The sequence below is a fragment of the Saccopteryx bilineata genome, chromosome 3 (assembly GCF_036850765.1).
Source record: "Saccopteryx bilineata isolate mSacBil1 chromosome 3, mSacBil1_pri_phased_curated, whole genome shotgun sequence".
In the NCBI taxonomy this organism is placed as follows: Eukaryota; Metazoa; Chordata; class Mammalia; order Chiroptera; family Emballonuridae; genus Saccopteryx; species Saccopteryx bilineata.
The window spans coordinates 152,844,962-152,860,322 of record NC_089492.1 but is presented as its reverse complement, the minus strand read 5'-3'; the positions used below and the strand labels follow the sequence as shown (position 1 = coordinate 152,860,322).

At 44.1% G+C, this 15,361-nt stretch overlaps 1 protein-coding gene across 1 annotated transcript; it reads left to right on the top strand.

Annotated features, from left to right (window-relative positions):
• The first annotated feature begins 3,638 nt into the window (after window positions 1-3,638).
• PDCL3 (phosducin like 3) lies at window positions 3,639-12,873 on the top strand. The gene is made up of 6 exons (XM_066267824.1): window positions 3,639-3,777; window positions 5,881-6,010; window positions 7,966-8,056; window positions 8,341-8,484; window positions 9,606-9,814; window positions 12,523-12,873. Exons 1-6 carry the CDS (start codon window positions 3,772-3,774, stop codon window positions 12,663-12,665), a joined length of 723 nt encoding a protein of 240 aa, XP_066123921.1. The 5' UTR covers window positions 3,639-3,771; the 3' UTR covers window positions 12,666-12,873.
• Window positions 12,874-15,361: the final 2,488 nt, after the last annotated feature.

Below are 15,361 nucleotides of genomic sequence, written 5' to 3'. Positions count from 1 at the left end.
TCCCCAAGGATGCCTAGTATACTGATGGCTCTATCAGGGGCCAACCAGCTAAGTGGATGGCCATAACCTTCCACCAGCCACTGACTATTTGGATGGACACAGGTACAGGCCAAAGCAGCCAGTGGGCAGAATTAAGAGTTATATAGCTAGTTGCCCATAATAAACCTTTACCTCTGGTGATTTGCACCAACAGCTGAGCTGTCTATCATAGACTGACCCTTTGGATTGCTACTTGGCACATTAACCAGTGGATGATAATGCACAGTCTGCTAGGAGGTCAGGCCATGTGGCAGGACTTATGGGAAATAGGACACCAGAAGCAGGTGACAGTATACTATGTTACAGTACATGCCCCTCTAGCCCATCCTGGGAATAATGAAGCAGACACTTTGACGAGGGTGTGATGGTTGGAGACTGCGGCTGCAGGTGACATGGCATAGTGGCTCCACCGGCATCTGCTCCATGTGGGACAAAAACCTATGTGGGCTACCATTAAGACATGGAACTTGCCTGTGTCCTATGCAGAGATACTTGCAGCCTGTGAGCAATGTGCAGTGTGTTCCAAGGAGCACCCGTGGAGACAACTGGTGTCACCTGGACAGATCCAGAGAGGTCGTGTTCCACTAACATGGTGGCAAATAGACATCATTGGACCCTTACTAAAATCAGACAGGTACCAGTATACAGTCACATGTGTAGATACTGCCACCGATCTGCTTACTGCTTACCCTGCTTGTAACCCAGACCAAAGGGCAGCCATACAGGGTCCTGAGTGCTGCATATGGGTGGCCGCTGCTCCTTTAAAGTGACAGTGGTACCTATTTCACGTGTTCTATGGTGAGGCAATGGGTTCAAGACTGAAGGGTGGACTGGAAGTACCGTGACCCCTACCACCCACAGGCTGCTGGTATCATTGAGCTGTATAATGGACTCGTAAAGCAGGGACTACGACAGGAGGGGGGCACCAGCTTTCTTACTGGATGGACACACCACTTATGGACAGTACTCCAGATTTTGAATGAGAGACCTCAGTAGGGGTACCCAGCTTTAGGGGAGGCTCTCTTGCACCAGACAGCTGTCCCTATCCAGTTGCAGTTATGCACCATGGACACTTTGTTCAAGCCAGGCTTTGCACGGCAGGGCAACATGCTTTTGCCTGCCCCAACAGCCCTCCTTAAAGGCCAACGGCTTCAGTGGACATGGCCCTGGACTGTACAGGCCCCCCACCTATGATGGGTGACCTGTTGGCACCGTGGGGTAGGGGACTAGAGGTGGACCTCCAGTTAACTTCCTGGGCAACTAGCACCTGGCCACCCAGGGTAGAAGTGAATTATCCCTTGAGTGCTCAGGGAGATAGCATTATGAAGGGAGCCTTTGTAATTTCTTTATGGCCCATAATGAGTTCTCCCATTCTGCTGCACATCAAACCAGCAGATCCTGCTGTACTGGCCAATAAGGTTTGGTATGCCCACCCAGAGTGGCCTCTGACACCTGCTACTGTGCTGTCTGCAGATAGAACTCTGACCTGTATTCTGCCAGAGGAAAAAGATTTGCCTTTCTTGGTACCGCTGGCCACTCTATCATTTTGCTCACAGCTGTGTTTGTATTCTGTTGCTGCTGTACTGTTTTGGTTTTTGTAATGTACCTCACTCCTCACACAAGCACCATTGTGGAAGAAACCTGTCATGTAGATTGTGAGGCGAGCAACCCTAAAGGGGTGGAATGTGGGGCAGCTGTGTTATTAGGCTTGCTCACGGGTTTACTGGCTGCAAGCACTTTGCTTGATTAGTGTGTGAGCACGTGGCAGAGGCACGTGTGCACAGCCTGTATAAGACTGTGGGTGCTTCCCCTGGGTGGTGATTCTCCCAGATCGCTCTCCCGCCACCATGAGGTGCGGGTTTTCTTTGCTCCCTTGCTGTTACTGTGAATAGCAGGTTTTCCTTTGTTTACTAGCTCTTTCCCTTTTGTTGTTTATTTGCTCGCCTGTCTTTGCGAGCCTCCAATAAATGGGTATGGCCCGACCCTTTCCTGCTCTGTAGTTTCTCTACTGTCTGCCTAAACCCAATGTGAACCTGCCTGGCCTCAGCCACCAGCATTATAGCTATCCCTAGAGATTCTGATTCCATAGATCTGGAGTGGCATCCCAGAATTTGCATTCATAGCAAGGTCTGGGGTGATACCTGATGATGTTGATGCAAGGACCACATTTTGAGAAACACTTCTCAACTCTTCCTCAGTGCCTCTACCTTCCACACTTCTGCACTTTCTATTTCTCCTGCTTGAAATGCCTTCCTTGCTGTCCATGTCACTTGTTGCTTGTCTTAATTTAAGTTATACCCCCTTGCTTGGCTATTGTATTAGTTATCTATTGCTGTGTAACAAATTACCTCAGGTAGGACCTCCAGAATGGTAGTGTGAGGTGTTCAGAGAAACCATTCTGCAAGAGAGACACCCATTAAGTTGGTGAGGTTGAGAAGAATAATTCAACAAAACCTAAGAAAACTTAGTTGGAACAGTGGAAATCCGCAGTATTGAAGCTAGGGACTGCAACCATCTCCCCATAGCTCTGCCTTATCGAAGAACTGTTCCAGTGAGCTCGGCAACCAACTGGCACTTCACAGCACCACTGAAGAGTAAAACCTCCCTTTAACTCTAAAACCATAGCTCTGTGTCACAGTAGAGACGCTCTCATGGGCTCAACAGATGAATGACAACTCCCATCTTCCGTCGCTTCCTAGGACTGAAGATGGTAAACAGTGAATTTCAGATCTCATCCTCTTTAGCTGTGTGCCAAAGACAGAGGCAGATTAAGGTCAGTTGAGGCCCCAGGCACAGAAGGAAATATTGGGCCCCTTAAAAAAGAAGCCAGGGAAAATAAAAATACATGTTAACCATATTTTTAAATAAATAAAAAATATTATGTACTATTAATGTTAAAATTGCACATATGAAACCAAACTTGGTATCATTAGAAAAAAGTATAAAGTTGGGGTTTTGTGAGGCCCTTCAGAAATTGGGGCCTACGGTGCACCCCCAGTGCACCTTCCGTTAAATCTGCCTCTGGCCACAGACATCCATACTGGGGACATATTTAGGAATGGCACAATCCTTGTATGGGACCACTTTCCAGCACCACTGCCACTCCTACCCTGCCCCACCGTCAACACACACAGCTCCTGGTCCATAAGGAAGATCCAAGTGGGCTAGTCAGCTAAGAGTGAGTTTCCTACCCTCCCTCCAGCTCCCACGTCACAGCCTCCATGATCTGGGTCCTCCGCTTCCCAGTCCAACAGTCTATCCACTGCGCCACCGCCTGGTCAGGCGACCCTGTATCATTTTTAATTGTAAAACTGCGTCACTGAAACGTTTCTATTTCTGAGTTCTTGCGCTTAGACCTCTTTTGCACAAGTAGGTGTAGGGCTGAATAAGGTGCAACATAAATAGAGCTTTCCAGACCCAGCCGACCGCTCCAAGGTCGGAGCCCTGCCCTAATTAGGTATCGCCTAGGGTTGTCTCCACGCCACTTGCTTTGTAGTCTGATTATCAAGCAGCTCCTGTCTCACGCGTGCGCACAATTTAGGCGCCGGTCTCTTGAGAAGCGCGCGCAGACTCAGAAGCCTCGCTCACGCCCTGGCTCCGCCTAGCTCACTCCTGGTGGGCAGGGAAAAAGTCGGGCTAGGAAAAGGCCCGGTGGCAGCTGCGCGCGTGCGCGGAAGAGAGGTGACGGGCCTGGACACCGCGGCCGGCCTGGCTTGAGCTATCTGAGACAAGATGCAGGTGAGCAAGCTGTGGGACGCGAGCCCTCGGGACTCCGTCCGCTCGTTCGCTCCGCTGGGTCCGCGCCGGGGGCAGACTGTCCCGTCCGGGTCAGCGGAGAGCGCCACAGGCACCGGGGAGGGCTGGCTTGTTGAGGCCTGGCGCAGGCGCAGTGCGGGAGGGCGGGCGTGGTCCCGCCGGTTGGGCGTCTCCCTCTCTGTGTATCCCATTCTGATCTCCATCCTTAAGGGCTACCTCTCCTGAGGAGGTCGTATCCCACGTGGCAAAGTTACTTCTTATTTACTCTCTTAGTGAGCACCCGAGTAGGTGCGTTATGGATCCTTTGTACGGATCGGGAAGCTGAGGTTTGGAGAAGTGAAGGGTCCCGCCTGTGGGTCCCAAAACATAAAACAGTGGTGGAACTTAGCGCTGGGGTGGGATAACGGTAGTTACACTCTTACCCCTAACGTTGGTGTTCAGGTTGAGGTGGGCTTTCCTGGCTTCCAGAGCTCAGCCCAAAGGTCCCCTCTGCTTAGTTACTCTCCGCCTTAAAACAAGACCCCCTAGTGTTATCCTTTTATGCCTCTGGAATTTGACTAAAACCCAAAGAAAAGTGCAAGAAAATAAGTGAAGACAATGGAATTTTTGCTTTTATGAGCAAAAATTTTTTACAATTAAGTTGTCAAGGACCCCCTCCTCCAAACATCATTCTGCTGCCTTCCAGAGCTCTATGTGGTCGGGAATTCTGATTACAGTAAATCGTTTCTGGCTCAGTGGAAAATGGGAAACGAAGTTAATGTGGTTTTGGCTGGGGATGGAGGCATTGGAGCTGGAGAGGTTGGTCCTCTGCAAATACAGTGTGCCTGCCACAAACCAGAAACTCTTAAATGGTGCTGCACTCGCTTCCTTTGCATCCTTTATCCTTCAGGTCCCTGCTTAAAAATGTCACCTCTTCACAGGCCCTTCCCTGACCATCCAGTTGGAAAGATTCTGTTCATTTTTCTTTTAATACATCTCAGCAAGACCGTGACACAGAACTTGGGCTGGAGCCTGGTTATCCCCACACTCTTTCCACGTGGTCCTTGATTACAGATTTAAACCAGGTCCATTAGCAGTGTTCCTGCCACGTTGTGCAAAACCAGTGTTTGAGCAGCTGGGTTCTGGAACTAAGAGCCCACTTTGACATTTATCCTTATGACATTTGATCTGGTAAATTTGACTTGTTTCAGTGTGGCAGTGGCTTTCTAAATTCTGTGTCCCTCCTAGGCTTGGTAAATCAGATTAACTAAGTAGATACAGGTAAGGGGCTTAGAAAAGTATCCAACACCTGGCACTCATTAAGCAGTTGTGAGCTATTCCATGGGTCTGGCTATTCTGTAGGGGTATTTGTCTGCCTAGTGTGAGGCTCTCCTGATTCTGCTGCAGCCACAGAAGTTTGAGTTGCTCATTTTCACTGTTTTAGAGCCCTTTGAACATTGGTCTCTCTGCCTAGAAAATTTTCTAAGTCCTCACTCCTCATGTCTGATTTTTTCTCACTCTGTCCAGAGAGGATTGAATGTCACCTCTTCTGAGGGAATATCCCTGCCCTTCCTATGGAACGCAGGCCCCCTGCAACTCTCTAGGTTGGCAGCCTGTTGGCCATTGCACTTGCCACAGTTTGCAATACGTATCTGATTATATATTGAATTGTTTAATGCCTGTCTCTTCCTCTGAACTGTAAAATAGATGGCTCTGGCATTCACCTCTCTTCCCCACTATTGCAACAATTTACATTTAGTTAATACTTAATACATATCTGTTGAATGAACCACTCTAAGACATTAACAAGAATATTGGACAAAAGCCAGGTCAGAACCTTGGTTTCAGCATTGATGCCAATCTTCATATCATATCCTGATTTTTACTCCAAGACTAATTCCTCAGTGTTGTGGGCAGGGGTGGAGTGGAGGATGAAAAGTATGGAACAAAGGCTGTGGGTCTTTTGACACTCTCTCAGAAACAGGCCCCAGAAAAATTTTGAGTTTTTCTTCCCACCATTTTTCCCATTTGACCCCTTGCCCAATGTAGCACCCTCCATGGTGGACTTTATACTCAAGATATTTATCCTTGGTCCCCCTGCTCTAGGACCCTAATGCAGACACTGAGTGGAATGACATCTTACGCAAAAAGGGCATCTTGCCCTCGAAGGAAAGTTTGAACAAACTGGAAAAGGAGGCAGAAGAGGAAGAGCAGCGAGTCCTTCAGCAGTCAGTTGGTGAGCTTGCTTTTATTCTTTTCTGTGTCTATCTGGATAGAAGACAACTTTCTAAACCTCTAACTGCTTTCATAGGAGGATCCTCTGAGCAAGTCAGGGAGCCAGGGATTAAAGTGCTGGAATGAACATAGTGAGAGCACAAGGGAGTCACAGAATGCCTCCATCTTCAACCTCCTGGGCCATAGAATTAGGGGACTTCAGAGGTCCCCTTCATTTCCTGTTTCTTGTGTATATCAGATGAGCACAATGATCCTGAAGACTTGACTTCCTGGTCTGCAATTCACTTTGGATAATGTCTTGGAAATTTGTTCAAAGTTTATAGTGTTCATATTCTCCTGAGCTTATACTTTCTTTCCTTTGTGCTTTGATTGAAAATATTTAGTAGCACCCTGGCCAGATAACTTGGTGGGTAGAGCATCGTCCTGGAGCACAGTGGTTGCAGTTCAATCCCCCGTTGGGGCATACAGGAGCAGATCAGTGTTTCTGTCTTCTTCCCTCTCTTGCTAAAATCAATAAAAATTTAAAAATTAAAATGTTTTAAAAAGAAAATATTTAAATAGCTTTAATTTGGGGAAGCATAAAATGTGTGCACTGTATGGGGTCTGAGAGAGGGGTTTTTTCAAAGGTGGCTGTACCACCTGAATTGGAATTCCTGGGGTGCTTGTAAAAACCCAGTTTCTATTGGGTCAGAATATCTGGGGGTGAGGCCCAAGAATCTACAAAGAAGCCAGTAAGTTCAGAGAGGTTAGGAGGGATCAAACCATTTAAAACCTTGTAGCTTCTATGTATTAAGGGCCTTGATTTTATGTAACAAGTTGCAAGTTAGTGGAGGTTTGAAAAGAGGAGTGACATGTGTCCTCCATGGACAGCGGGGGCAAGGCAGGAAGTAGGGAGACTAATCTAGAAGTAATTCGGGCAGAAGTGGTGAGTAATCATATTGGATATATTTTGAAGGTAGGGTTGAAAGGATTTGCTGATGGATTGATTCTGTAAGGTGTGTGACTGAAATAAGTCTAGGATGACTGCAAGGTTTTGGGCTTGAGCCACCGGAAGGATGTAGTTACTTGAACTGAGATGAGGAAGGCTTGGAGAGAGCAGGTTTGGAGGTGAGATCAGGAATCTATATGGGATATAATAACTTTGATATTTTTATTAGACAAATAGAGATAGTAAATGGGCCATTGGCTATCTTTTCCTCCAAATCAGAAAATAGAGGCTGGAGGCATAAATTTGGAGTTGTCGGCATATTGGTAACATCTAAAGCCATCAAGGGAATGGGTATAGATGAAGAAGAGGAGTCAAACCAGTAAAGCATCCAAAGGAGAACAGTCTTGGCGGTGGGAGGAGAGGAGGCAGGAGGCATCCTGAAAGTTAGAGCAGGGCAGTCTTTCACAGAGGAGGCAGTAATGGAATGGATCACGTGCTGCTCATCAGTCAAGAAATGAGGTCATTGTTGACCTTGATAACAGCCATTGTTTGTAGTGATGGGGTGGCTGTCAGAAACAAAAGCCTGATTTGAGGGCAAAAAGCAAGAGTGTTTATGGCAGTAGAAACACAATACAGATGTTTATGGCAGTTCCTTGTGCTTGCTGTGGGAGGTAGGAGAAGTGTGCTATGCCCATCTAATAGTGTGTGTGCTTGTTGATCAGACCATGTGTATTCAGGAAATACAATATTTTAGAAACATGGGAAACTTCTTATTCATATCTTTATTATGGCGTGCAGGTAAGAGAGTCAAGCCTGCAGATATCAACATACTAGTTTTGTCTGTTTAAAACACCCTCAGCTTCTTTTTACTTTTAAGTACAATACTTTGCATCCTGGCTTTGGCGGGCTGGGAATCTTTGGTGTTGCATGCATACCTTTGGGAGAAAAGTGAAGGAAAAAAACAAAACAAAATGTATGAATGTTTGTCCTTTAAATATTTTGGTTTTTGCTAACTTAACTACATTCAGTGAAAACATACGAAGATATGACTTTGGAAGAATTAGAGGATAATGAAGACGAATTTAATGAGGAAGATGAACGAGCTATTGAAATGTACAGGTTAGTTTCACCCAGAGGGACTGTTTGGGATTTTGTGTGGCACTGAAATGTGTGTCCCTGGAAAAATGAATGTTATTGACTGAGATAACACTTGGAAGGGACCATGATTAAATAATAAAATTTCAGATTTCAGCGGACTGGTCTTAGACCTTTACTGTGTGGCAAATAAATAAACCTGGACCTTTAGGAAGACTGCTGTCTGAAAGATGTTCATGTGTATACACACATGTGTGTGTCTGCATGCGCAAGCGTGTGTAAGATGACTTGGTCCTCCTGTTGTGCAGGCAGCAGAGACTGGCTGAGTGGAAAGCAACTAAACTGAAGAATAAATTTGGAGAAGTTTTGGAGATCTCAGGAAAGGATTATATTCAGGAAGTTACCAAAGCTGGCGGGGGCTTGTGGGTGATCTTACACCTTTACAAACCAGGGTGAGTGATGGTATGCTCTGTCTTTAAATGCTTATTTGAATTTATATCCTGAACATCTTGGGTTTAATCCACATTGGAGGGTGTTTTATGTGTTTTTGTTGCTGATTTGCCCAAACCTTAATGCCTAATGTTTGTCTTAAGACTTTCAAATTAATATTTGTGATCAAAACAATTGCCTTTGTTATGGTGTAGCAGTGAAGTCTATGCTTTTAGTGAAAATAAATTTCTAAGTTATTTATCCCTCTAGAGAAATTCTGGCTTTTCAAAATTCCATGTAACAAATTACTCTTGTAAATGGCAAGGGTGACCTTTGTAATGACTGCCCATGACGAGTGGTGTGTCTTCCAGTGGGTTTCACCTCATCCTGTCCTCAGATTGTGGAGTCTAGAGCTTGTGTAGGAGTTCCCTAGAACAGGAAATGCTTTCTGACCAAGTTTCACACATTCTAAATCTTAAATATTTGGTCATGTGGAAGGGCATACCCGTTATCTTTTAATTGAAGCTGTTTTTCTGACTTATTGTTGGGCCAATTTTTTTTTTCAGTGAGAGGAGGGGAGGCAGAGACAGACTCCCACATGTGCCCAGACCAGCATCTAGCCGGAAAGCCCATTAGGGGGTGATGCTCTGCCCATCTAGGGCATTGCTCCATAGCTCAGCAACTGAGCTGAGCTCTTCTTAGCACCTGAGGCAGAGGCCTGGAGCCATCCTCAGCACTTGGGGCCAACTCACTCCAATTGAGCCATAGCTGCAGGAGAAGGAGAGAGAGAGAGAGAAGCGAGAGGAGGAGGGATGAAGAAGCAGATGGGTGCTTCTGCTGTGTGCCCTGACTGGGAATCGAACCCGGGACATCCATACACTAGGTCGACACTCTACACTGAGCCAACTGGCTAGGGGCAGGCCAAATTAAATTGGATTTTGATTTTGAGTTCTTGACTTTCCCTGAATTTATTAAAGATTTTTAAAGAAATGTTAATTCACCCTGAGTAGAGTAGCAGAACACTTGTGAGGTTTTATGAAGGTGGAAGGGTAGTAGAACTTTGTTCTGTACAGAATCACAATTGCTTCTGTTTCTACTTTATAGTATTTCCCCCTCACCATTGTTTTTTGTTTCTATTTTGTAGGATTCCCCTCTGTGTTCTGATAAATCAGCACTTCAGTGGACTTGCCAGGAAGTTTCCTGATGTCAAGTTTATCAAAGCCATTTCAACAACCTGCATACCCAATTTTCCTGACAGGAATCTGCCCACAGTATTTGTTTACCTTGAAGGTGACATCAAGGCTCAATTTATTGGACCTCTAGTGTTTGGTGGCATGAACCTGACAAGAGATGGTAAGGGCCTCTTTGAGATGGTTCAGGGCAGCCCAGGCTGGGTAGCTCAGTAGGTTAGAGCATCATCCCAATATGCCAAGGTTGTGGGTTTGATCCCCCTAGTCAGGGCATATACAAGAATTATCCAATGTCCTGACCAGTCGTAGTGCAGTGAATAGAGCATCAACATGGAACACTGAGGTCCCAGCTTTGAGACCCCAACGTCACTGGCTTGATTGCAGGCTCACCAGCCTGAGCCTGGGGTCATCAGCTTGAGCATGGAGTCATCAGTATGATCCCAGGGTCACTGGCTTGAATCCAAGATCATGGGCTCAGCTTGAGCCCTTAGGTCAAGGAATGTATGAGAAAGCAATCAATAACTAAAGTGACACAACTCTGGGTTGATGCTTCTCATGTTTCTCTCTACCCCCCCCCCCCCAATCTCTCAATCTCTCAATCTCTCAACAACAAAAAAGAATCATCCAATGAATACATAAATAAGTAGAATAGCAAATCAATGTCTCCCCCCCCCTTTTCCTCTTCTTCTCTCTCTAAGGTCAATCTATAAATTAAAGAAAAAAAAGAACCCTGACCAGTGGCTCCGTGGATAAAGTGTCGACTTGGTGCGCTAGAGGTTGTAGGTTCAACCCCCAGTCAAGGCACCTATGAGAAGCAAGGAGTGCACAACTAAATGGAACAACTAAGTGAAACAACAAGTGGATGCTTCTCTCTCCCTTCCTCTCTTTCTCAAACCAATGTAAAAATTCTAAATTTTAAAAAGAGAGAGAGAAAGTGGGAGGAGTAGTTTGGGACATGAGAGATGGCCAGTGCATGGCAGAGATGAGAAGAAGCACATTTAATTTCTCATCTTGGACCAGTCAGTGGAAGCAGATACAAATGAGCTCTAATAATTCTCAGAGAAAAGAGGAAACAGAGGACTTTAAAAGATATATAATATTAATGTCTAATATGTATTTTAAAATTTTTTATTGAATTTATTAGCATGACACTGATTAATAAAATTATACAGATTGCAGGTGCACAGTTCTACTATACATAGTGTGTAAATTGCACTGTGTTCACTTTGCCAAGTCAAGTCTCCTTTCATCACCATTTATATTTGTCCCTATATTTAAATGTTATAAATTGTAGCTTAAGATCCCATCATTTATTTTTGTTTAATTCACACGCACATATTAGGACAGATGTCTGTGTGTATGTATATCATCTCTATAGAAGTATTTTCTCAGTTGAATGTCTTAGTAATTTTTAGATGAAATTAAAACTATTTAATTCTGCCACCTAATTCCTGATGGGTATTCCTTACTAGCTGTTACACATGGAGGTTTCAAAAATATATATACATACATAATGTGAGAGAGAAAGGCCTGAGGGCTTCCTGCTAAGTCAAATTCTTTATATCTTTATAAATATAAATAATATGTCTGTGCTTCAGTAGTCCTTAAAAACATGTTAAAATATGATTATATACCACTTTATATAACTTGGTAAGATATCCAACTGGGAAAAGTATAAACACACATACATACATGTATACACACATGTGTGTTACATCAGTTATTCCAGTACAAAGGCATATGATTGCATCATATTTTGGTATTTTTGACCATAATGTAAAGGGAAAGAGAGATATACGATAGTAGTTATAGTCTTTATTTCTAGAACAAGTCTTACTTGAAGATTGGTGAACTTATTGAACCAATGATTACTGCATTTGAGTGAACAATAGCATTAAATACATATACTTATATGTATGAATGTATGCATACTTATATGTTCATTTAAATGTATTCTTGAGTCAAGGATCAGAAATCTTAAGGTTTTTTTTAAAGAAATTGGTTGAATTTTCATAACATTTCACTGAGGTACCTAGAGCTGAAAATACTGGTGTTATTCATCTCCATGAGCACTTTAAATTACTATGACTTTCATAGTAATTAGATTTTAGATGTTTTTAGGGTTGTTAGATTTTAATGGAAGTACCTAATTAACAGAACATCACTTTTAAACCAGGGTATTTGCTGTAGAATCTTGCTATAGTCCCTTAGCTGTGCCTGGGGCCTCTCTGTGGTTGTAAAGTACAGCACAAAGCCTCACAGCCATGTGGATTCCATTGGTTTTATGAGAGGAAATAAAGGAACTAAACCATTAGTCACTAATTCTTCATTTCCTACTCTTTTTTTTGTTAGGTAGAACAAATGTATCAGTGCAATGATGTCATCATACATATATATATATGCTGTGACTAATAGGTTGAGATATTGAACATGAGGCTGAAGAATTATTTTCGTTAACTAAAAGTATATTTAATAATTAGAAAGCTGGCAGGACTGTGAAAAGTATGTCCTTTTAAATGATTCATTTCACACTGACTTCTTTCCTGGGCAGTGTGCAGTCTGAGAAATTGTAGTACTGGAAGACAGGTTTAGTCTGGTTTTTTCTTTTAATTACCATATGGGCCCAAGTATATGTAGTATCTCATTTAATCTCATCTTTAGGAAAAGTGTTTTGAAGTATTTTTGTTTTCCTTCTTAAAGGTCTGATTTTTCCCCCTTTCTTCTAGATACCTTATAATTATGGTAATAAAATTAAATTGTCATCAAATATTCATTGTAGTTTCTCCATAGAAATAAATTGAGTTGGTGGACTTGAGGATGAGGGCCCCGTGCAGTCTGTCTCAGCTGACCTGCTTTTTCTTTACTGTTTAGAGTTGGAGTGGAAATTGTCTAAGTCTGGAGCAATCAACACAGACCTGGAGGAGAACCCCAAGAAACCAGTTGAAGATGTGTTACTGTCCTCCATGCGATGCTCGGCCCCCATGATGGAAGGCAATGACTCTGAGGATGACTGAGGCTGCGCCACAACTGCTCAACTGTCCTGATGTCACAAATCATCTGGATTTTTTTTAAATAAGAAAAAACAGGAATGAATCCTTTGTTTTTTAGCCTTTTATAATTATGTTTCAAATCTCATACATCATTGCTGAGAAACCTATTGAATTTCTTAGAACTCTTTTTAAATTAATAACATTTTAAAAAATAAAAATAAAAACCAGCTATTAGTGTGGCAAATGTCTGTTTTTCTCACTTATACTTTAAGCTGTAAAACTATACATACTTATATGTATGTATAGTTTTATGTATGGTTGTGAGGCCTTGTGCTGTACTTTACAACCACAGAGAGGCCCCAGGCACAGCTAAGGGACTATAGTGAGATTCTACAGCAAATACCCTGGTTTAAAAGTGATGTTCTGTTAATTAGGTACTTCCATTAAAATCTAACAACCCATTTTACGAAAGTCATAGTAATTTAAAGTGCTCATGGAGATGAATAACACCAGTATTTTCAGCTCTAAGTACCTCAATGAAATGTTATGAAAATTCAATTTCTTAAAAAAACCCACAAAAAAGAAACTTAAGATTTCTGATCCTTGACTCAAGAATACATTTAAATCCACACATACATTTCTACATATAAATATGTATGTATGTCCACTGCTTATTCACATATAGCTACATAAAAAGGAATATGGAGTTTATATATTTATATAATTAATATATTTATACACTTATATATTTACATAATTATTTAACAATGATTATACAGTGGAAAAATTGTGAACTAAGCTTTACAGTTACATTATTTTTTTATATATAAGGTAGCAACAGTCCTGACCTGTGGTGGTACAGTGGTTAAAGCACTGACCTGGAATGCTGAGTCACTGGTTCAAACTGGTTCAAAACACTGGGCTCGTCTGGTCAAAGCATATAAGTGAGTTGAGGTGTCCTGCTCCTCCCCCCATTCTCTCTCTCTTCCTCTCTAAAATGAATAAAGTCAATTAAAAATAAAGAGCAACAGGATAACTCAAAGGAATGATTGATAGGAAAAAATCTTGGTATTTGTGCTATTTAGAATGGGCAATAATTTTTATTAAAACACTGTCTTAAAGTTATTTTTATTGATTTCAGAGAGAGGAAGGGAGAAAAAGAAACATTGATCTGTTCCTGTATGTGCCCTGAGTGAGGATTGGACCCACAACCTCTATGTTCAGATGATGCTCTAACCAACTGAGCCAGCTGGTCAGGGCCAACACAATTAATTATTATTTATTTATTTTATATTAAGTGAGAGGCAGGGAGGCAGAGACAGACCCCCACATGCGACCTGACCAGTATCCACCAGGCAAGCCCCCTACTGGGGTATGCCCTCCCCATCTGGAGTCACTGCTCCATTGCTCAGGGCACACAATGCCTTTTGTGACCCATCAGCCAGTGGCCCAGCCCAGGGAGAAGGGGCACAGGGGCTACAGCACACAGCCTTCAACCCCACTGGTCCCTGGCAGGCAAGTGGAGGGTCCTCAGTCCCCACCCCCACGAGGTACATGGGCAGGTTGCAGGGGCCAAGGCCACATGAACACAGTTAACGCTGGGGACTGGCCACTGAGATTTCTGCTTGAGCACTTTGCCCACAACAGCCTGGCACCAGCCATGAGGCACTACTGAGGCTGGGTGAGTGGGCTCACTCCTGAAGGACCCATACAGAAGAACCAGAGACCTCACGCTCACTCAGGCTGAGCAGGCTGATGGCTCAGCAGCAGCCATGCCTCTGTCTCTCCTCTAGTACCCCCTGGCCAGGCTATTCCAGGCTCCCCACACCTGTCCACTGGTCTGCTCATATTGCACCCTCCAAATGTAATCCAACTTGCTATGGGACCCAGGCAGGGCCCTTCTCCAAGTGGGCCTCCCAACCCACCCACCCTGCTTATAAAGGTCCATGCTCACCAGAACCCACTCAACGGTGAAGTTTGAGGATGAGGAGGGAGGTCCCCAGAGGTTACACTGTGGAGTAGAGGGGTCAGGAATCCCAGCTCTGGGGTGGGAATTGGAATGTCATTTCCTCTGTTATTTGGCTTGGATTTTGTGCCATAATTACACAACCACTGATGCAGTGGCCTGATTTTAGCAAGACCCAGGCCAGACAGTCCCAAGGCTACTGCTACTCCTCTGTGCTCCCTCATTCATGCCTCCCGGCTGCTTGCTTGACTGGTTCAGGGCCCAAGACAAACACCTGAAGAACGGGCGTGGTCCTTCCTGAAGTGAGGATCAAAGCCCAGCCTACTTCATCCTCTTCACCCAGATTGAGTGGAAGGCTTTATTCCTAAGAGGCAAGCCCTGTGCTCCCAGGGCAGGGAAGGGAGGTTCCTGTTAGATCCTCTGGGCCCTTAACCCACTGAATCAAGTCATTTGTGCCCAACAAACCCCATCATTTAAAAGCTAACGCCTGCCCTCTTAAGCAATTGGGAGGAAAAAGGGGCTCAGAGCTACTGCACTCACCCTGAGTTCCACAGGTGGCAGGCAAGGTCCAGAATTGCGGGACCACCTCTCAGAGCCAGCAGAGATCTACTTCCAGCCTCCGCAGGACCTGTGCTAGGCCCAGGGCTCGTCCTCACCAGCAGCCTGGCTCTCAGCTTGCAACAAACCCTCGGCCCCCAACACCACCCCAACAGTGAAGTCTCTACATCATCTTGTCCAACCCCAACATGGCTTG